The sequence below is a fragment of the Antechinus flavipes genome, chromosome 1, assembly GCF_016432865.1.
Source record: "Antechinus flavipes isolate AdamAnt ecotype Samford, QLD, Australia chromosome 1, AdamAnt_v2, whole genome shotgun sequence".
NCBI classification, from domain to species: domain Eukaryota; kingdom Metazoa; phylum Chordata; class Mammalia; order Dasyuromorphia; family Dasyuridae; genus Antechinus; species Antechinus flavipes.
Genome location: NC_067398.1, coordinates 316,310,064 through 316,334,812, shown reverse-complemented (window position 1 = coordinate 316,334,812; position 24,749 = coordinate 316,310,064). Strand labels below are relative to the sequence as shown.

The 24,749-nt window shown below is 33.2% G+C and overlaps 1 protein-coding gene across 4 annotated transcripts in view; it reads right to left on the bottom strand.

Moving 5' to 3' along the window:
- Positions 1-24,749, bottom strand: part of UBQLN1 (ubiquilin 1) — a 52,040-nt gene that overhangs the window by 10,917 nt on the left and 16,374 nt on the right. For all 4 annotated transcript variants that reach the window (XM_051966370.1, XM_051966381.1, XM_051966353.1 and 1 more), the window contains exons 2-6: positions 12,895-13,046; positions 4,403-4,518; positions 2,458-2,720; positions 1,680-1,838; positions 1,257-1,503 (exon numbers count right to left, since the gene is read on the bottom strand). In XM_051966370.1, the coding sequence (XP_051822330.1) occupies positions 1,257-1,503; positions 1,680-1,838; positions 2,458-2,720; positions 4,403-4,518; positions 12,895-13,046 (937 nt within the window). The remainder of the gene's footprint in view (positions 1-1,256; positions 1,504-1,679; positions 1,839-2,457; positions 2,721-4,402; positions 4,519-12,894; positions 13,047-24,749) is intronic.

The following is a 24,749-nucleotide window of genomic DNA, read 5'->3' as shown; positions in this document are numbered from 1 at the left end:
TAACTACATATTTTTGTTTATTTTCAGTCTAGAATGTAATTTCTCTGATACAAATAATACTCAATGAGGATGATTCTATCAATGCCATCAACTCTTCTATAATCTGAAATGTTAAGAAACTGCCTGAAATACTAAGAAATTAAATAACTTCCCCAAAGTCACATAGCCATTAAGGAGGAAGTAAGATACAGAACAGAGCAACCAGTTCTACAATCAAAGGACTTCATTTTAAAACTAATCTCTCATTCTTATGGTAACCCTGGACCAAAGTCACTTAAATTTCCTGGATTTCAACTTCCTCAAGTGAGCCATATGATCTTACAAATAATTCAGTGGTAGAACTTAAAACCAGGCCTTCCTACAAGGTCAAATCCCTATCTAATTAGGACAACAATCTCTCTCCTCTCCCCTCCTCCTCCTCTTTATCCCTCCCTCTTTCCTTCTTTCCCTCTCTCCTCTCCCATCCTTCCTCTTTCTCCTTTTATTCTTATAAAATTCTTATATAAATGTTTGTTGACTCAATGATCTTTGGTCAAACAATCAGCACCTCTTTTAATACCTAAAAAAAATTTTTTTAAAGAATTTTTTAACTTCCTAACTTTTCTTCCTTTTTAGGAAACATTTCATATAAACATTTTAGAATATGCTATTCTCCACTAACTTAAACTCTCTATTTACACAGATCTTCAAACGGGTATTCACTTTGCTCTCCTCCCTTTGTAAATGCTAGACATGAAACTGAAGTCTCATCCCCTAAATATTAGAAAACACTAAATCATCTTCCTATTTAAGTGAGTAGCATTTAAATATTTCTAAGTAAATGAAAGAATTATCCCATCTACAGGAAGCAGAAGTCTAAAAGGCAAAGATACTGATCAAGTCAGCAGCTGAGGGTCCTAACAACTCTACCATAGATTTTGTCACTTTTTTCATCTTTAGGATCTCCACATAAAATTAAGTATATGGCATGGTTTCCCTTACATCAAATTATGATAGGATGATTTAACAATGTGAAGATGCTACAAAAATTTCAGTGTTCATTGGTCTGCACCACTGGAACAATCAATAAATTAAACTGTAACATTTTCTACTTAGGTAATTATCATTTCATTTTACAATCTGAGCTTTCAAACTAAAAAAAAAAATTTAAAGATACTAAATACAAAGAATATAAAGGAAAAAAAAGAGGAAAAATCCTTGCACCATTTGGATAAAGTTGAAAAAAAGTAAAAAACACAAATTTCTATTGAACTTACCTCCCACTCCAGGTCCCAAATTTGGCATGGTGTTACTTTGTCCAGTAGAGCTGGTAGTGCTACTGCTCACATTGCTACCAGTGCCACCAACACTGGTGGTAGTATTACTGCTGGTCGTTGAACTCTGGGTCCCAGATTGTGGAGCCCAAGGGTTAGGTAAAGGATCTCTATTCTCTGTACGAGATGGCTGACTTCCTTCGCCAGAGGGCGAATTGCTCACCAATGATGCAAATGGGTTACCACCAAACTACAACAGGAACAGGGGGTAAAAATGCAAAGGTTAAGCCAAGTGCTAAACCTTTCCTTTAAATGCTATCTCAAGGTACTTTGTAAAACAATACTATTATGAAATATACCTGTCACACAACATATGAAATGATTAAGTAGTCCCTAAACTTATGAAATTGAAAATCTGTTTCTCACCTGTTCTTGTGCTGCATTCAACATTGGTTCTTGAATATCAGTGTACATACGCCTCAAAGCATTGTATCCACCTGGTATACTTTCAAGATTACTCAAGGCTCTGTCTTGATTTCTCATCATTTCCTGCATCATTGCTGGGTTTCTTGCAAGTTCTAATGTCTTCAATAAAAAGAATGTTCCAACTCACTAATAAAAATGTACTTAAGTACACATAAAACTACTTTATTGCTATCAATTTTCAGAGATTTTATAATCCATTATAATGTTTGAAAAATCATTAGTGTCTTACTTTTAAAAATTCACATCGAGTCTACACTTGAAAAAGCAAGTGGTCTTCTATCAATGGTCTTATATCAATATATACATTACTTTACAATGTTATTCTATTAACTAATAACAATTTGGAATATCAAATGGAAATAAATGAACAATGTGACTATATCACACACAGATTAGATTAGAAAAGTTACTTTAGATACGCAAGATAATTTACATACAATGTAACACTTGGAAATGATTAAATGTTGCATAACCAGAGGCAAGTCACTTAACCTTTTAGTATCTCCAAAAACTGAGACTTCTGAGTTACAGACAAGTTGCATAACTACATAGGTGAATGAAATTTCCACAAAAAGAAATAATGCAAATTGATGAAATCATAGATTTCAAACAAAATTCACCTGCCAACATTATCTATCTGTGAGAAATCTCTAGGTCTATTGATACACACATCTATCTATTTTAAATGGCATTATTTCAAAAAGAATTTTCAACATACTTGTCTCATTATATCTGGATTGTTAATCATGTGACTAATCTCCGGATTTCGTTGTATTAACTGTTGCATTTGAGGATTGGCCATAATTAACTGTCTCATCAGGTCAGGATTTGAAAGCATGCTCTGAACAAAGGGATTTTCCATGATCTGGACCATCATTTCTGGGTTGGACATGAGTTGCCGCTGCATTTGACTTTGTAGTTCAGAGAAGTTAGATGTATTTAAGCCCAAGCTACTCAGACCTGCAAGACCTCCAAGGCCACCTAAGAGCAAAGGAAGGAAAGTATAAACATAGTATCAATAACTATAGCATTCATTTTTAAAGCTATTTCTCATTTTCATACTAAGATCTAATATATTTTAAGTCTCTTAAAAGAAATGTTAATTTCACTGGTTTGCTACAACAGACATGGCCAAAAGTGATCAACAAATATAAGATGCCAAATTATTTTTTGTACTTAATCCAAAATATAGAATATGTAACCACAACCAAATGCTAAATTTGCAAATTCAATTTCATATTGTTAATTGACATTTACTTAAGTCTATATTCTAATTCTGCATTCTACTTTTTTACAATCAAAAGGAATTCCTTTTCTAAAAGCCAAAAGGGAAAAAACTTTATCTTTGAAGTTTGTGTGATTTCTGCAAAATAATGAATTCATTTACTAGCCAGAAAACTGCAAAATAATTATTGTCAAAACCTAGTCCAAACGATAAAGGAGGCATAAACATGAAAAACACGAATATCATAATAGTTGCTTTCTACACTACAATAGGAATTTGATGCCCTTTCAAAAAAATAGTAGCCTAATAAATTCTGTCTAAAACAATGAAACTTTATCAATCAGCTGTCAAGAAGAGGACAGAATTAATACATGCTATTATCCTAAGTTACCAGAATTCATAGAATACATTAAGTTCCCATGGATTAGTGGTGGAAGTATTGTTCACAAAAGATCTTTTTTGAAAATGTTCAAAAATTCTCAAAAAGTCCAAACAAAATAAAAGCAGATAGTACAGGGCTTTTCTATGTGAAACTAAGATTTGGCATATTATTGCTCACATACTGTTCTAAGATAAACCTGAGAAGTTTAAGATTTATAATGCTATCGTACTGAAACTTGTCTTGGAAGAATAAAACAAAGAAATAAACCTGATTAAGTTCCAATCACTTAGTGATCAATCTGCTAAGCATTTATTGAGTACCTATTATTACCTGTCAGATAATGTGCACAAAGATTGGATATAAATACCAAAAAATATAATACCTGTTAGTATAAATAATCAGTATTGTCTCTATACTGAGAACCTAAATCCATTCAAAACTTATCCCTTATACAGTAATTCTGCCAGTAACTCAAGAAAAAGTGTTAAATGTAGTTTCCAGATCATTTTCAAGTTGAAAAAGGTCTTGTATATCACCTACTCAACCCTTATATTTTAAAGAAAGTGGTAGAGGGAGTTTCCAGAAAAAAATAATGCAGCATGAAATTATAAATTCTGAATAAAAAACCTGCCAACACTATCTAACGATCTATCACCTCTAGATGTAGATATAAATATGTACTCACATAGTTATGTGCTATCATTTATGTATCATAACACTTCATACACATTTATGTGTAGAAAAATTTTGAACAACATTAACTATCAAAAGCAATTTTCAACAAGTTTATTTTAAGACAAACTGCCACAAATTGTATAGGTCAAGATAGAAAGTATTCTATATCTCTTGATACGTTAAACTTAATTAAATAAGCTAATTCTAAAATTATAAAAACTAAGGTCACAACAGGACTCTTACGTATTTTAATATATTTATCTTTCATAACATCTAATTATAGATGGAACTTTATTTTATTCTCATTTTTGTAGTATTTGCCAATAATTTTTTCCCTTTCCCTATTAACACTTACTTTAAAAAAAAAAAAAAAAAACTTACCTAAACCAAAAGGATTACTATTTGTAGAAACTGGTGTGGAGTTACTATTGGGAGATGCTGATGTGGTAGAATTACTTCCAGTGGTGTTTGTTTGCTGAACTGGATGATCCTGAGGTCTAGGGGAAAAAAATTAGAACACAACTTAATCACTATTTTTAAAAGTTTTAGAAATCCCAAGTATTAAAGGGTCAATTTGGGGGGTATTGTTTCCCAATTATTTTTTTTAAATTCATTTTCCTTCAGCCCTTCCACACCCACTGAGAAAGTAAGCAATGATACCCATTATAGACATGAAGTCATATAAAAAACATTTCCATGAGATGTTATACAAACAAAAGTGTAAAAAATAATCTTTGTTCTACACTCAGTTACTAATGCATTCTCTTTCTGAATATGAATAACAATTTTCATCACAAAGGCTCTGGAATTATAACAGATAATAATAGTATTGAACAGAGTAGATGTCTTTTACAATTATCATTACCACATTGATATTTTTCTATAATACACGGTTCTCCTGGTTCTACTTACTTATTAACTCATCAGTTCATAAGTCTTCCCATGTTTTTCTGAAACCATGCTCTTTCGAAATTTCTTGCATATCCAATCACAATAAGAGACCCTAATTTATTCAGTCATTCCCCAACTCACAGGCATTCTCTCAATTTCCAAATCTTCATGATCACAAAAAGAGCTAGTATAAATACCTTTAGATATATAGGTCCTTGTACTTTTTTGTTCTCTTTTTGGTAAGGATTTAGTAATGGTACCACTGGAGTAAGATTTTATAGCCCTTTGGCTTAGTTCCAAATTGTTCTCAAAATGGTTGCACTATTTCACAATTCCAATATTCCCAGTTTCCTACTTTTGAAATGGTCAGTTTTCAAACCAATTCTAAATTGTCAATTAAATAAACAAATCAGATTGCTCGAGGGATGATGAACTAAGAAATATTCTAAGTCATGAAAATATTAGAAGCTAGTTCATGTTACCCCAATTAGTGGGTGTCACTAGGTATAAATATAAGGGGAAAAAAATATAAAATTTTTTTAAATCTCCCCCCACTTTAATTTTTTTTCCAATACATAGTAACAATTTAAGACATTTATTTTAAAATAATTTTTGATTTCCAAATTCTCTTTCCCCTTTCCTTCCCCTTAAGAAATAAGCAAGTTGATAAGATCATATATATAGTCATGCAAAACCTATTTCTATATTGTTTTGGGGGGTTTTTCTATCCATTGATCTTCATTAAACAGCATTTTTCCTAAATCTTTCAGAACTCTCTTGGATTATCTTAGTATTGTTGAAAATAACTACATCAAACTTAGTTGACAATTGTGTTCTCCTAATTCTGCTCATTTCACTTTGCATCAGGTTCATTTAAGTCTTCCCAGGTTATTGAAATCATCCTGGTTCTTCATTTTTTCTAGCATGACAGTTTTCCATCACAATCACATACCAACTTGTGAGTCATTCCCAAATTCACGGGCATTTCTTCAGTTTCCAGATCTTTGCCACTACAAAAAGAGCTCTATAAATATTTCTGGTACATATAGGTCTTTCCCACCCCCACCTTTTTTAACCTCTATGGGATACATACTTAGTATTGAGTCAAAGGTCATAAACACTTTTATAAGCCCTTTAGACAGTTCCAAATTGCTCTCCAGAATAGTTATATCAGTTCACAACTCCACCAAAAAGATATTATTGTCCCAATTTTTCCACATCCCTTCCAAAATTTGTCTTTTTCCCTTTTAATCATATTAGCCAATCTGACAGTGTGAGTTGGTATTTCACAACTGTTTAGATTTGCAGTTCTACTGCTATTTAATTTTTTCATGAAACTATAGAACTTTGGTTTCTTCTCCTGAAAATTCATTATTCATAGCCTTTGACCAATTTATGTAATCAGGGAACACACTGAATATGATGCAGTTCTCTATGTGTTAAAAATTAGGCTTTTCTGCATTTGTTTTTGAGCTTTTCATGTCCTCAATCAACTTTTGTAAAACTGCCTGATACAGCTGAGAAAAAGCATTTATCTTCCTATTAAATTTCTCATTTAATTTACTGAAAAATTTACCTTGTTCTGAAATGAGAATACTGAAATCCCCCCGTAATAATTTTTATATTTCTTATTAACTCATTTCACAGCTTTTCCTTTAAAAATTAGGATACTATACCATTAAATGTACATAACATTTAGTAGTGACTGATATTACTTCATTGTCTATGGTACTATTAGCAAAATATGTTTCCTGGTTTATCTCTTTTTAATTAGATCAATTTTTGGTTTTGCTTCTCTGAAATCATAATTGCTACTCTTGCACTATATTTTTAAATTTCAGGCAAAACAATAGATTCTGCTCCAGTTCCTCATGTTTATTCTCCTTCAAGTGTATCTTTCCTTTTTTTTTTTTTTTTTTTTTTTTTTTGGCTGAGGCAATTGGGGTTAAGTGACTTGCCCAGGGTCATACAGCTAGGAAGTGTTAACTGTCTGAGACCAGATTTGAACCCAGGTCCTCATGACTTCAGGGCTGGTGCTCTATCCATTGCACAACCTAGATGCCCTCTAAGTATGTCTTTTCTAAACAACAAATTACTGGATTCTTGTTTTTAATCCATTCTATTACCTGCTTTCCACTTTACGGGCGAGGTCATTCCATACACATTCAGTTATGATTGCTTTTAAATTTCCTTTCATCCCCCATATCTACTCTCCCCCTTCTATCCATACCACTCTTCCCATTCTCCACTTCTTACATCCCCCTTTTTCCCCTACTTCCCCAATTGTCTGTGCACATTATTCCCTCTCTGATCCAATTCTGATGAGAGTAAGATTAAAGCATGGACGGCCACCATTCCATCAATCTCCTAACTGTAAAAACTCTTCTTTTTGAACCTCTTTTATGTGACAATTTACCCATCCTACCTATTTCTTCCCCTTTCTCATAAGACCTTTCATTTCAAGACCCTTCATTTACCCTTTGTCTATGTAGATTCCTTTTAGCTTCGCTAATAATGTTCTTGAGTATTATTATATCTTTCCATGTAGTAATGTAATGAGTTTATTATTAAATTATTATTATTAAATTAAAATCCCTTATGATTTCTCTAATGTTTGTTTTTTATACTTCTCTTAAGTCTTGCATTGAAAGTCACTTTTTAAAATTCAGTTCTGATCTTTTCATCAAGAATTCTTGAAAAGTCCTCTAATTTCATTAAATGCCCATTTTTTTCCCTTGAAAGATTATACTTAATTTCTCTTGAATACTTGATTGGGTTGTAATCCTGTTTTCTTTGCCCTCTAATCCTCCAATTTAATGTAGAAGCTGCTAAGGCTTCTTATGTGATCTTGACTGTAATTCCACAATATATGTATAGTTTTTTTCCCAGCTGCTCACAATATTTTCTCCTTGACCTGGGAGCTTTGAAATCTGGCTATAATATTACTGGAAATTTTCATTTTGGGATCTCTTATAAGAGAAGATCAATGGATTATTTCCATTTCTACTTTACCTTCTACTTCTAGGATATCAGGGCAGTTTTTCTTGATAATTTCTTGCAATCTGATGTCTATGCTCCTTAAAAAAAAAAAAAAACCAAACATCATGGCTCTCAGGTAATCCAATAATTCTTAAAATTATCTCTCCCTATTCTATTTTTCAGGTCAGTTGTTTTTAAGATATTTCAGTTTCTTCTATTTTTTTTTTCATTCTTTTGGTTTGACTTTGTTTCTTCATGTCTCATAATGTCAATAGCTTCCACTTGCCCAATTCTAATTTTTAAAATAATATTTTCATCAGTGAACTTTTGTACTTTTTTTTTTTTGGGACAATTCTGCTCTTTAAGGAGTTGTTCTCTGCCAGTCGATTTTTATGCCTCTTTTACCATTCGGCCAATTTTTAAAAAATACTTTATTTTCTTCAGTATTCTTTTGTGCTTCTTTCCCCATGCTGCTAACAATCATTCTAATTTCTTTTCCCATTTTTTCCTCTGCTTCAGTTATTTGACTTATGAAATCCTTTTCGAGCTCTTCTAAGAATTCTTTCTTGGCCTGTTGATTAATTCACATTTTTCTTTACAGTTTCACACATAGCCACTTTTATTTCTTCTTTTGAGTTTGTTTTGATCTTTCCTGTAACTATAGTAACATTCTATGGTCAATGGTTTTTGTTGTTGTTGTTGTTTGCTCAGTTAGTGGGCAGATTTCTCCTGTTGAGCATCCTATGCTGTCTGGACTAGAAAATTGTTTCTACCAGATTTTTTGTTGGTTCTGATATTCCAGAATTTTCTTCGAGGAATTATTTCATTTTTAAAAGCAAAATTCATCATTCATAATGATTTTGAAGAGTTAAAAAACAGACCATGGGAATAAAGTGATCTCTTTCTTGGAGTTTTGTTAGCCTACTATTATTTGATACTGACTTGATGAAAATGTTCCACTTAAGTAGCAAATTAATAGATGTTTAAATATTGGCTTTTGAATTTAATGAAGTTCCTTCCAAATAAATTTAGCATCAACCTAGAAGTTAGAGTTAACAAGGTCCTTAATAAATCATCATTCAGGCTTTTCATGATCCTGAAGAAAACTCATTATTGTATTTTATGATCATTCTTTTGTTCCCAAGTTTTGAGAAACCAGTTTACACAATCAATGCCTGATAATCATTAACAGACAAGGTCAGCCTACCTAGTTTAGGGGCTAAGGGATTGCATGTCTTCTCTAGTCAGTCTTTTGCTATCAATCAGTTCATCATATTATTCATCAAATGTTACTATTTACAGAGGGGCTGGGGCACATGTGGTATTATATTCATTCTGTAGAGCTACAAACAAAACTTGCCTTCTTAAAACAAAATATTCCTTTCAAGTCAACAAATGTTATGATACCTTTTTGGAATGGATCTGTGATTATCCTGATATAGGCAGTGATGTGTGCTAACGACAGCTAGTACCAGCTCACAAAAAACAATTGCTAAATTCTCAGTATGAGTATTTATAGCTTAGAAATCACCAAATATTAAAACTCAAGACTTCATTTATAGTTCATTGATTGTCTAGACTTATAAATAACAGAGAAAATGTTAATAATGCACATTAATGTTTCAAAAGCACATAATCCTCCCAGCCCCCCAAAAAACAGTTGTTAAACATTTTCCAAACACACCAATGGGATAAGGATCTCCCTCTACCAAGTAGATTGACAGCCGTTTTTGAAAATGATAGTTCTAAAAAGTTATCTGGGACACTATGACATAAAGTAACTTGCCCAGAGATACAGAGCCTGTCAGAGGTCTTCCTGACTCTGAGGAAAACTCTTCAGCCACTTATTAGAGACATGTTTCCTTCTTCTGAGGCCAACTCTAATTCATAAATGTCTCTGTTAAAGGCATTTATCAACTCAACTAATTTATCATTTAGCTTTCTTCCTTTTGGACAAGGATGGACAAGAGAAAACACTAATGTTTTCTTAAGTCAGTACCAGGTTAACAACCAAAAAACATAGATGCCTATCCATTAATGGAGATCACATCAAGGAGCTGACATTCTAAAGGGAGAAGAAAACATGAACTTATATAATATACATAATAAGACACATACACATACAAAGGAGGGATGTAAAGAAACTAAATGCCTTCACAGAAGAAAGCACTAGCATTCAGGGTGTTAAAGAATGTCCTGAGAAGGTGGAAAATTAGCTAGATCTTGAAGGAAGCTGGCAGGAAAAAAAAAAGTGGGTAAGAGATGAAGCATCATGTGAGAGTAATAGCAGCAAGCCATATTTCTGCATTGCGAAATATATGTAAAGAAATAAAGTATAAGAAGAATGTAAAGATAGGAGGGGGCAAAGAATTTTCAACACAAAATAGAGGAATATATAATCTATAATAATATAATCTACATATAAAATATATAATAATAATAATATGACCTATATAAGCTATAGGTTATAGAGAAGGCACTGGAGTTTTCAAGATAGTGTATGATCAGATCTATATTTAAAAAAACAACAACAAAAACACTTTGGCACCAAGTGAGGGAGACTCGATTCAGAAGCTAATTAAGCAACACTAAGGAATTGGGAGTAATATCAAAGTAGGAAAATCAGATAACTTAGAAACATGGTTGTACACAATAGCAATAAGCAATTTTGGAAGCGAGGTTGGTTTGGGAGAAAAGAAAATGAAGTGGGTCAGAGGATGGTGAGTTTCAGTTATCAACTAGATAATCTGCTTAAAATATTCAATAATCAGTAACATAGGGCTCAAATTCAGGAGAGACTATAGGTAGATAAAGATCTATAAACTATCCTTACAAAGATAAATGAATCCATAGTTGATAATTTCATCAAATGAATATGGCTGAGTAGAGATATCTGAGGAATACTCAATCAATGAGTATAACATAAATCAAAATCCAACCAAAAAGTAAAAAAATAAAAAACTAACAAGCTGTCAGAAAAGCAGAACGGAGAAAGAATAGTAACATGAAAACCCAAAGAGAATATATGCATACAAAACTAAAAGATGGTCACCAATGTCAAATACTGCAGAGAACTGCATGAGGATGAGGACTAAAAAAAAAAAAGGCCATTAGAATGGACAATTAAGAGATCACTGGCAACTTTTGAAAAAGCATTTTCCCTTGAATTATTAGAGATTAGAAGACAGACTGCAGAATGTTTAAAAGGTGGGGGAGTGGAAACATAGAGCATATGATGCCTTAAGGCTCTACTCAGAATTTTATCAAGCATGTCTAAATGTCATTATCAAATAAGTTCCTAAAATTGATGAGACTTGAATGACTTATGTTTATTGATCTGTTATTTTGTGCTTATAAGGTCAAATCTAGAGAACATCTGGGTTCACAAAACCATAGATTTAAAACTTAACGGATCTTAGAAGTTATCCAGTTCAATATTTTGATATAAAAATCAACTGCAGCACAAGGGGGTTAGTTAAATGAATTATCCAAAACATTACAGATATTAATTATCTGTTTTAAAAGGATGATGGAGATATGTTTGTGCCAGCATAAGAAAGAATCAAAGGAAAGAAGAGACTAAAAGGTGAGAACAAGAATAATCCTGGGTCAATCTACTGAAGAAGATAGGATAGTTTAGGATCAAAGATATATAGAGGGGTTGGCCTTGTCAAGGAGAAAAGTAAGCTCAGCATCAAGGTGAAGGCAGGAAAGCAAGGGATTAAGTTTGAAGTGGTGAAATGGTAAGAAAAAGAGTAGTGGAGAGTTTATAAAAATGAGCTTGATTTTTTTTTTTTAAGTTGGCCTGTAAAGGGCCAATCCTCAGTAATGGGAACTTTTACTGAAGCTTTGGTAAGGGTCTAGAACAGTGATGGGGTAGAGTATTTAAAAAAAAAAAAAAGCAACAGTGTTTTATTAAATGCCTAACATGTACTAGTCACTATGTTAAATACTTTTAAGTTTTACCTTACTTGATATTACAAATGAGTTAAGGACCATATTGTAACATTAAGATTAGATAACAAATTTGTAGAGGACTAAATATGGTTTAATTTTTCTCCACAACATTTCAGCAGGATATGAGTAGGAACAAAAGTCATAAATCCAGGGTTGGAGTTAAGGACTGAATGACTGGTAAAAAAGAACAAGGGAGTAAAGATACTAGTAAAAATGTAGAGAAAGGGGAAGAGTATTAAGATAAAATCAGTTATCAATTTAGGTGAGAAAACCAATCCAAACAAGTAGGAACTGTTAATGCTTCTAGAGGAAAGTAGTAATTCAGTCTATTAAAAATAAGTCTACTTTAAATTATGTTATGTATACGATTGAGAATTAAGTTAAGACAATTTCACAGTTCCAAAGTATGCAGCTATTTTTATCAGAAACTGCCTTATAAAAGAATTCTAAATAAATCCACACTACAGATCAAATCAATTACTGTCCTACAACAATAAACTCAAAGATGTTTTTCTCAAATAAGTGTCTTTGTCTTAGTTGCTAACAATTGAAAGAATTAAACAAAATTCTCTTAAAAACTAGAATTTATTAGTTTATTTAGTGACTTTGAAATGTACTATTTTCTTATGGATAGTGGATAATTAACTGATTAGTTCCATTATATTTTTGCCACTGATTGATTTAAAATGATAGAATTTCAGTCTCAGTTTATTGTTTCAGTTTGTTTAAAATAGCATGAATTCTATAATTCAAAGTTCAGATATGGAAGACATTCAGTGTAGTAAAACACTGGGAGTTTTAAAAACTAAGTTATTAAAACTTTAATCACTAGTTAAACACTAATATGTATTATAATTTCAAATAACTTTGTTCTTATAGTTCTTATAGTATATTAATGACAATCAACAGTAAAAGAACTGAATTTCTTAGAAAGTTTATAAAGCCCCTTGTTTTCCACATAGTTTATATATAGAGAAATGTTATATTATCAGGAATAAGGAGTTACTAAAAGAAAAATATTCCTACAATATTTATTCAAAGCTTACCTGTTTTGTGTTTTTATGACAAGGTGAACAGTAAGTCCATCATGTATCCCATGCTGGCTCAGAGTATCTTGATCTTTTAAAATTTTTCCAGCAAATATTAACACAAGTTGATCAGGATGGGACTTGAATCGTTTGGAGATTTTTTCCTTAAACTAAATAAAATAAAGAGTGAAATTAATATGTATTACAAGATTTAATATGATTTTAAACAAGGTAGTAGAAAAAAAAAACAAGAGCTAGGATCACTGCAATGACCAATCATGATTCCAGAAGACTGATGAGTCCTGCTTCCCACTTCTTGACAAAGATAAGATGGAGAGGTGCTGAATGAGATATGCATTTTCAGACATGGCCAATGAGTGGGTGGTTTTTGCTTGATTACACTTATTAAAAAGCAAAAATTGGGGATTTCTGAGGTAAGATAGGAATAAGGGAAAAATGAAGGAAAGAAAGAATCAAAAAAAATTTTAATAGATGAGAGAGCAAAATAGAACAAGTAAGCAGGGCAGTGTTGCAACAACTATTTTAAATTTAATATATACTTTAAAAATGAAATAGACATCAGAAATTTATGGTGTCATGCAATCCTCTTTCTACAAATACATGTTATTGTTACTGAGGTTTGTCAATTTGGAAATTTTTTTTAATGAGAAGTTGGAAAATGCTTAACAATTTTTCTGATTTCTCAAAAGCAAGGAACTTTTATATTATTCTTCAATTAATTATAAACCTTTACATTCAATTCTTAGTCTCTTTACCAGGAATACATTTGGTTCTAATGTCATATTTTAAGAAAGATTTTCATGATCTAGAGAATATCCTGATAATGGTAACCAAGATGGTAAAGAGTGAATTCATAACTGACTAAAAACTTCTTGTGAAGTCTGACTGAAGTGAGTATGCTTAATAATATCAGAACATGAACCAGATTTAGGATGTGCAAAACATATCACAAACTAATATTTTTATTTTACAGATGAGAAAATTAAGTATCAGAAATGATTTGAACCCAGATCTTCCTGACTATTAGTCCTGCACTCCATCCCGAAGTCTATAACAACTTTTTAAATTTAGCTTGGAAAAGAAAGACAGCAGAAACATGGTAGCCATCCTAAAGTATCACAGAGTTATCACAGAGTAGAGGGTTGAGACTTGTTTTAGTTGTCCCCAGGAATGAAGTAACAATGCATAGTTACAGAGGGGCAGGACTCAGGACTCAATGGAACTTCCTAAAAATAAATTAGCAATGACTCATCAGAAGGTAGTATGCTCCACCATCTTATCTCAGTTCTAGCTCTTTAAGCAAGGAATAAATGATCACTTGTTCAAGTATTCTGTAGAGGGTTTCTTTTTCAGGGAAAAGTTTGAACTAGATGACAACTGAAGTCTTTCTATCTGAAATTACATCACTTCTTCAATTACATTAACTTTGTTATTTCAACTTTGATTATCATACCTGCAGTACAAGATTATGATTATTTCATATGCTATATATCTACTAAATTCCTTCTCGGATCCTCTAGCTCATTTTCTATCTATAGCAGTGTCCCCCTCTAATTGACATATATAAGCTACGAAAATCAACATTTTCTAAGACTGAACTCATTGGCCAACTCCTTCCTCCTGGTCCTGAAAGTTTTTCAACTCAGTTCTAATATGCTCATCTCTTTTTCTAAACATGTCCTTCACTAGGTTTACCTATAGGATAGCGTAATTTTTCCTTCACATCTCCACTCCTCTAAATTAACCCTTTCTCTAATGAATTGTCATTAAGCCAGCCTCTTGGCCTTTTTTCAGAAAATTCCTTAACATTTAAAATGCACTTTTCCCAAAATTTACCTCATATTTACTTTATCTTCCAAGCAGCTACTTAAATTCTAAATTATCTTTCATTAAAACTTTTTCCCTAAATATCTACACACCCTATTTTTACTCAATAATCCATAAATTTCCTAATCATACATTGGGGGGGAGAGATAAAAATCAATCTTAACATGGGGGGGAGGGGGGAAGAGAATTATTCATCTACATTAGTAAGATAAAATTGTAACGGTTTAATTTACCGTTGTACAGCTTCCAAATAGTGTTCCCATAACAGGTAATTTTTCCCCAGGGGCAGAATCTCAATGACTTTTATACAGTATAAGTCCATGAATAATATATAATGGAAAGATAATTACTGGCTCTAGAATCAGGGGACCTGGGTTCAAATGCCATCTCTGATCTCCAGGCAAGCCTATCTGAATTTCAGTGATCTCATGGGTAAAATGAGGAGAAGATTAAATGGATGGCCTCAAGTCCTTTCTAGGTATGAAGAATTCAGGGAAGCAAAGACAGACTTATACAGATACAAAGTAAAAATAAGTAGAATTAGAAAAAAATACCCAAAGACATTAACAAAACACTCAGAAATGAATATTGTTTAAATAAAATGATAAAAAATGGACAAGAGATGAGATATGTACCTCCCTCCCATCCTTATTTGCAAAAATAGATTATGTATGTGAAATAATGTAGTCAGCTTCTGTTAATATGAATAAACTATCTTCACTTTCTCTTCTTTTTTTTCCCTCCTGTTTACATAGGATAGCTCCTTGAGTACAAGAGAGATGGGTTAGCCTCCACCAAAAAAAAAAAATTCTACAATGGATGTACATATATAAAGCAATGAGTAAATATATTACCAAGGTTTTAGTCCCTTTCAAACATCTCCCTTTTCAACTTCATTTGAACATCAGAGGGGATGATTCTTCTCAATTAAGACCTTCAAAATGGCAGTTAAAAACTAAGGAATAAGCATTTATAAAGTGAAGGAAGTACGTGGTCATTGGAACTGAACACTGCTTCTATTAGGATAATTTAAACTCCTTTGAATGAAAATAATGTACGCTTCCCTCAGGATCTCAACATTAATCTTGTTAAATTCAAATGTTACTATTTTGGCATACTTGGCACTGTTAAAATAAGTCAGGACTCTCTAAACTAGAGCATAATACTATACCTACCTACCAAGAAAAAAATATATTAACTAGATAATTCAAAAAAAAAAAAAAAAAAAAACTCTTTAAGCTTCAAAAACTTAGTTGAACTACTTTAGGGACCAAAGGGAAATTTTATATACAAGTATGTATTTTCCCCCCACAAAGGCTATTGTGCTTGGATGGCCACTCAGAGATGTCAAGGTTCAAAGGAAATCTCATAAAAGACTGCTTCACAAACTCCTTATTAGGGGGCTTATGTTTCTGGCTTGGATAATATAGAATGGTCCTTCAGAATCTGGTTCTCACTGTCTGGGTCAATGGCAAAATCACAAGGTAAAGCAGAAAAAGGCGAATAATCAGGAGAACATAAGGGGCTTCCAATTTTGTATTGTACTAAATATTACATATGAACTAAATTATCATCATTCAAATTATTAAACTTCAACAGGATAATTTCTAGAAATGGTGGTTACAATAGTGACTTAAAGTCATGGACTATTTTTTATTTTTGCCTTTGTACAAACAGCACCTGAATAAGGACTTTGTCACTAATTTTTTTTTTAATGTTACCATTCTATGATCATATTCTTAAATTCTTTTAGAACCCTAACAACGTAAACTCAAGAGACAATTAAGTGGCACAGTACACAGAATCCTAGACCTAAAGAGGACCCAAGTTCAAATCTAACCTCAGATATTTATAAGCTAGGTGACCCTGACCAAATCACTTCACCCCAATTATCCCACCAAGAAAATAATAAAAAATAAATTCAATGAGGTCATCTAAATAAAAGGGTTTTATTCCCTAATAACCCTATCCAACTTCTTATTCCCAGGCCAAAGAACAATAACTTTGGTTAGAGTTGAGTAGTTCTTCATTTTCTCTATCAGATTAGCAATGGTCCACTCAATTTCAAGTTCATTCCTTTGATCTTCCCTAAGCTTTTGGGATTCATTACCAGTCTAGACCAATCTTGCACTTCAGCTCTCCAGATACTATTCTTACAGTCATAATTTTTTGCTTTGTCCATAGTTACCTGTTCCTGTTTATATACTCTTTCCATTTGTTTATAAAAATACAAATTAGAAAAACCAATCTAGCCAAGATTAGAAGGCAAGTAGAAAACTAGGGGGTAGAGGGAAGATCTTTTTTACATCCAAGGTTTCTGATAAAGTCTTATCTCTAAAATATATAAAGAACTGACTAAAATTTATAAGAATACAAGGCATTCTCCAATAAATGGTCAAAGAATATAAAATGATAAAAGTAGAAAAACCAATGCAGCAAAGATCAGAAGAGAAACAGAAAACTGGAGGGGGGGAGGGGGGAGTTTTTACATCCAATATTTCTGATAAAGCCCTCATCGCTAAAATATACAGAGAACTGACTCGTTTATAAGAATACAAACCATTCTCCAAATGATAAATGGTCAAAATACATGAACAGACAATTTTCAGACAAAGAAACTAAAGCCATTTCTAATCATATGGAAAAAATGCTCTAAATCACTATTGATTAAAGAAATACAAATTATTAAGACAGTTCTGAGGTATCTCCGATTGGCTAAGATGACAGGAAAAGATAATGATAAATGTTACAGGGAATGTGTGAAGATTGGGACACTGTTACAACAATGTAACACTAATACATTGTTGGCGGAGTTGTGAACTTATCCAACCATTCTTAAGAGCAATTTGGAACTATGTCCAAAGGGCTATCAACTATGCACTTCTTTGATCCAGCAGTGTCTCTACTGGGTCTATATTCCAAAAAGATCATTAAAAAAAGGAAAAGGAAGTACATGCAAAAATGCTTGCAGCAGCTCTTTTTTATAGGGCAAGGAAAGGGAATTTGGGATGCCCATCACTTGGGGAAAGGCTGAATAAGTTACAGTATATGAATGTAATGGAATATTATTTTTAAAGAAATGATCAGCAGGATGATTTTAGAAAAGCCAACTGATGCTAAGTGAAGTGAATAGAAACAAGAGAACACTGTACAGAGCAATGCCAAGATTATATAACGATAAACTGTGATGGACTTGGCTCTTTTCAACAAACAATGAGGTAATTCAGGCCAATTCCAATAGTCTTGTAATGGAGACAGCCATCTGCATCCTGAAGGAGGCCTATGGGGACTAAATATGGAGCTCAACATAGTAGTTTCACCTTTTGTTGTTGTTATTGTTTGCTTGCTTTTTTCTTCCATGTATGTTTTTCGTTTTTGATCTATTTTTTCTTGCATACCATGGTAACAAAGGAAATATTTAGAAGAATTAAAAAATGGTTAGCCTGTTATCAGATGGCTTGCTGTCTTGGCGATGGGGGGAAGAAAGTGAGAAAAATTTACAACAATTTACAGGGGCGAATGTCGAAAATTATCTTTGCATATATTTGAAAAAATAAAATACTATAATAAAGAAAAAAAAGATCACTTCTATCACCTGCCCTCAGCTGTTTTTTTATGAAGATAGGAAGAAATTAAATCCTAGACAATTCTTGAATCCCTAGTTCCACTCAATTTTGACTTGCCTTTTATCTTTGATTCATTGTGCATGTAGTTGTTATCACTTTATTTATCTTTATAGAACTTCCCCTGGTAAAATTCAGAATGACTTTAAAATCATGAACAATGTGATTTCAACTACAAGTTCCACCAGCACTAGTCATGTTAATAATATCACCTCAGAAGATCCTAAACATTGCAGTTTCTCTCTCCACCACAAACACCTAACAACTATGTCACGTCTTCTTTCTTACTTTCTTCTCTCTTTAGCCTCGAGTTTCTTAACCATTTCTTATTCTCCCCATGCTAACTCTGGCTAAAAAATGGCTCTCTCAATAGGTCATCCATGACTTTATCAATAAATCTAGTGGCCTTTAGCACCTGAAACATACCCTCTTTCTGCATGATGGCTCTCTCATATGTCCCTAATTACCCTCCTCCTTATTCTCCCCATGCTAACTCTAGCAGAATCTGCTATTTTTAAACACTACCCTACAAACCCTACAAATTTTTTAACTTTACACGATTTCTCTCACTTGCTAACTCTTATACCTAAGTTAGTCCAATATTTATTTCTCCATTCCAGCTATGTTGATAATTATATAAAAGGATAAAGAAAGCTATGAAAATCAAACTAATTTCACCAATCAACTTATAATATGAATTATTATACGAATTTATACACCTGGTCCTTCATTGTTGACCAAGTAATCTCTAAATATACTATTTATATACTTCCTCTCATTCCATTGTTCTAAACCTTTTCCATTCCTAAAGCTCCTAACTACATGCCCAATAATGCTCACAATTACTGGAGTGTCCAACACTTCATTGAGGTGATTAAAGCTTAATGATATGAATCTTCAGCAACCATACCTAAACCACTGAATATATTTATATGGTCACTATGATGAATGGTAGGATGCTGAAATTTGGCAACAAGAATAAGCAACTGGGGAGAGTCAATCCAATAGTCTATAATGTTCCTGGCTGAGTAATTTTAAAACCGTAAGACATAACATCCAAACCCTACAAGGTTCACATTCATTCATTCAGTCACATTGCTCTTGATAATTTACTGTGCATGCTTAATTAGTCTTATTAGAATCGGCTTCCCCTCTCCAGTTGCTTAGGCTTCATTGACATAACATGCAAGGCATGATCAGGAAGGGGGGATATGTATGGTGTATATGGTGAGGGTGAATAAGGAAGAATTGTAACCCATGAGAGCCCTGACCAACCAGGACTCTGAAGAGAGGAGAAGAACTAACATTAAAATATAAGAGCTTCTTCCCACTTCTGTATCAGTATAAGCTCATTAAAGAGTTGCACATCTGCTTCTTTCAAGAAACGAAATAAAAGCCTTCCTCTGTATATTCTATCTCTGAGTCAAGTCATTTCTAACATTACCATCTTCACCTCCCCATTCCACCTCACCCCTGGATACTCAGGCTAATGGTGATCTTTAACCTTATCTTGCAGGAAGGTAGGCTTCCCTTCCTCTTCTCCACACTCTCTTTCATGGTAACATCTTCTATTACAATATAAGGAAGATAGTAAATAATAAGCATTTATTAAATGTTTTATGTATCATCTGTAATTTTATTCTCTTTTCTCCCAGATGAGGAGATATTTCCAATTCACAGTACAAATAAATGAAAAGTGCAATTATTAAGGACTTATTCTATGGGGAATACAAAAAGAAGGAAATTAGTCCCTACCCTTTGAGCTTTCATTTGAGGGAAGGTCTACCCATAAAAGAAGCTATAACCTCACTTGCAGATGATTTTTATCCAATGTTCAATTTAAGTTCATACCCTCCTATTCTTAAACAAGAACTTGCTCAAACAAAGTATCCCTTCTCTCCTCTATTTTCAATTGCCCCACCCTGGCTCCATTTTACTTTTTTAAATCTTATAATATGGCTTCTGTCCTCATAAGAGAAAAATGGTTCTCTCAAAAGGTCATCCATGATTTTATCAAAAAATCTAGTGGCTTTTGGCATCTGAAACATGCCCTTTTTCTGCATGGTGGCTCTCTCCTATGTTCCTAACTACCCTCCTCCTTATTCTCTTTCTGATAGATGTTTACCTGACCTATTCTCTCCTTTCTATTCTACCTTAGCATCACAGCATAAGTGGAGAAAAATTAAACATGCTCCTTTATTTTTTAGTTATGCTAAAGGATGCCATAGTGACCTGACACCTGGGATTTGCGTAGTTCTGCAGTTGGTACTCAATAAATACCTACTGAATGGCAGGACAAGGTATGTATACTGTTAATTAACTTATTGCAGTTTTAAAATATTTTTGCAAGGGCCATGGGTTTTATATATAGGAAGGCAGGTGTCCTGCTTCACAATTCATTTTTTAAACATACATATTTTCCTAAGAAAAAACTGCCAGTTAATATGTTTGAATTATTTACGCAGGATATTTTCCTTTAATTAGATCACAGAGATAAAGAAATTGACTAGATTAAACACTGGATTCCTCAGTGTGATACAATGTTAAAAAAAAAAAAAAAAGGATTTGAAGAAAAATGAACCCAAGTTTGAATGCCAGTTCTATGAATGACTACCTAAGTGAATTTAATTTTCTTTCTAGGCCCCAGTTTCTTCCATTTGTGTTTAAAAAAAAAGTTATACAGGATCTTTCCATCTCTAAATCCCATAATGCAGTGCATTTAGGACTAATTTTACCCTTGCCAAGTGAAGAAATAATATTTTTTTTAAAAAAGTTACCAAGGATAAGTTCAAATTGCTATTTATCAATAGCTATTTAAACATAATTAACATACATATCAATTATCCTATCCTTATGTATGTCAGGGCAATAACTCTATAGACCACTATTTACAAGCAGAAATAAAACCAAAACAAGCCTAGTTTCCCCAGTTCTAGGTACTGTTTTGTTCCTAAAACTCATTTCTTTAAAAACATTCTCCAAGAGCCAGGAATATAATATATACAAGAACAGAAAATAGAAAAAACAAAAAAATACTATAATTGAATGTTACAATTATAATGACCCATAATCTATTTTGGCCCCAAAGCTGAAAAAATACACCTTCCTCCCCTCATTAGAAGTGTGAAGGATTCTGTAAGTGGAATACTGCTCTGTCATTCAGCTCATAGGATGATCATTTCTGTGAACTGCTATTTTCTTCTCTTTTTGTTTTAAGGGATAGTTAACTGAGTAGAGAGGAATAAAATTCAGAAATGAATGATTTAAAAAATAAATAAATAAAATAAAAATCATGTCCAAAATCAGAAATTTTCCCTAAACCCAAGGGATGTGCAAGTCCTAAATTCAAATCCCTATTCTTATTATTGGTGTGATTTCAGATAAATCTTCCCCAACAAGTAAAATTAGTAGTTGTAGAGGGCTGAAACTATTGAGTCGATGTACTGAGATCAGGACTGCAGAGCACTTGAGGCTAACTACCGATTGGACAATTACTCTATGGGCATATGCTTAGAAAATGACTTTCCACTATGCATATATACTATGCTCAATGACTGGTGTATACAGAGGATTGTAGGAGGGATTAGGGGATGGAGTAAGACTAGCCAGAGTCACTCTTGGCAATAGACGAGGGAAAAGGCGGTCACAGAGATTCTCTTCCATCCCATTCACTTATACCCCTAAAGAGTAAGAATAAAGGTTAAGGACTTTTGCTTATCCTGACTCTGGCTGATTCTGGGGTATCCTGGGGTGCTAGCGCAGTCGTTACAAGTAGTCTTAACAGTTGAATTCTCAAAGTCAGTAGATGAACTACTTACTATTTTCTCGATTACCCACTGTAGATTTTAACCCTTGATTGTGACCTGGATCACAATCCATTCAAGCTGACATCAATCAAAATAAAACATTAATAAATCTTAATACCTTCCAAAACCCACATCCAGAGTGAGGGAATGGGAAAGCATTAGCAAATGACTTATTAATTGCAGTTCACATTTTTAAAGCCATAAAACTGGCTGGGAGATCAACTTTAAGATTCTACTGTATTCCATTAACAAGCAACATTGTGTGGATGATCAACTTTGACATACTCTCGGCAATACAATGAACTAATTCCAAAAGACTCATGACAGAAAATGCTATCCACATCCAGAGAAAGAACTATGGGGTCTGAATGCAGATTGAAACATAGTGTATTCACTTTTTTGTTTCTTTTCCCATGGTTTTTCCCTTTTGTTCCGATTCTTCATGTGGAAATATGTTTAATATGCATACTGCATACATAAACTCCTATCAAATTGCCATCTTGGGGAAGAGGGAAGACAGGGAGGGGGAAAATAGAAATAATATTACATAATGTTGAAAACAAATTTTTTTAAAAGATTCCACTGCACTTTTTCTTGATTAAAGTATTTCAGTCTAGAATGTGGTTTAAAGTTTTTCCTCTAAGTGCCTTCCACATATTTTAAAATCATGCAAAAATATGAACAGATTTAATGACCAAAATAATTTTTCAACAAGCTGTTGTTTTTTATCTAAGGTATATATTTATCAGGATCATGAAGCTACCACAGAGAATATTCTAAAGCAAAATCCAAATGGAAAATGATCTTATCAGGAATGAAATTTTCAATAGTCTCTATTATATTTAATAATATAGGATATAAGTAACGTGTTCATTTCACCAAATCCTAGAATACTGAAAGATCATTTCAATAAAATCCAAAGATATATTAGAAATATAAAATAGAAAAGTTATACTACCTATTAAATACATAGTTGGTTACTCAATCAATCATAAGCAAATATTTGAAGGCAAAAAAACTTGTATTAAAAAATCCTGGCTCTGTCCCTTACCAGGACATTGTGACCTTGGAAGTTATTTACTTTTCCCGGACCTCAGTTTGCTCAACTATAAAATGATGAGATTTGGGGGGGGGGGGGGGGGAGGAGGTGTGGTTGGCTATAAACTTAAGATTCCTTTCCAGCTCTAAATCTATCTTCCTGCAGTAGTACACAAGTACTACACTTGTTGAAATCCAATGGCCTTTTTTCAAATGCTCATCTCTCGACACTATCAAACATATCTTTCCTCAGTTCTATCAAATGGCACCTCAACATCTCCTTTGCTGGATCTCCATCCTGATCACCCCCAACAACCTTTTATTTTCCACAGGGCTTTGTTCTAGGCTATCTACTAATCTCTTTCTATGCTACTTCACTTGGTGATCTCAGCTCCCATGGATCCAATTATGCTCTCCATGCTGATGATTCTCAAGGGATTATAAAACTACACACCCCATATAGATCTTAAACTCACTATGTCTAAAAGTGAACTCGTTATTTTTGCCCCTAAATCCTCCAAATATTTCCAAACTTCCCCAATACCGTTGAGTGCAGCACCATCATCCTTCTAGTCCCCCACATGCATAAGGGGTCATCTCACAACATCTCACCTACTATATCCAATCTGTTGCCAAGGACTATCCCCTTCACTTTTACAACATCTCTCAAATACAACCCCTTTCATCTCCTAATAATGCTACCATCCTGTTGATCTGGATTATTACAATAGCTACTGGTTGATCTACCTGCCACAAGTCTCCCCTTCCTTCAACCACCAAAGTGATTTTCCTAAAGCACAGATTTAATACTTCCTATTAACTCTGGTGGTTTCCTATTACCTCCACAATTACAGAGGACAGAATACAATGCTGGGTCTGAAATCAAGAAGACTCAGCTTCTTGAGTTCAAATCCACCCTCAAGACACTTAGTATCTGTGCGACCCTGGGCAAATCACTCAACCCTGTTTATCTCAGTTTCTCATCTATAAAATGGGCCAGAGAAAGAAGTGGCAAATTACCCCAGTATCTCTGCAAAGGAAATCGCAGTATTCTTTAATCCTATAACAAGGATTACTCCCCCACCTTCCCACCCCCTTTCTACCCACACTGGGCATTTTCACTGGCTCTTCTCCATGCCTGGAATGCTCTCTCCCAAAATCCCAATCGCTCTTACTTCTGATATCTTTTTTCTACTGATTATTTTCTATGTGTTCTGCATGCTGTATAGCTTGCTTGCTCAGTTGTTTGCATGTTTTGTCTCTGCTATTAAGATTCTTTGAAGACAGGGAATGTCTTTTGCTTTTCCTTATATCCTCAGTGCTTATCCCAGTGCCTAGCATAAAGCAAATGCTTAATACTTTAAAAAAAAAAGCCATTTTACAACATTCCTATCAAATGGCCATTCAGTCTTTGAATGATAATTACCAATAAAGGGAAACACAATACTATGTCACTTTTTGATATCTGGAATGCTGAGAAAAATTTTTCTTTCATCAAAAATAAATGTTTCTGGAACTTTTCCTCCACCTGGAAATCTCTAACATTATTGTTTAAATT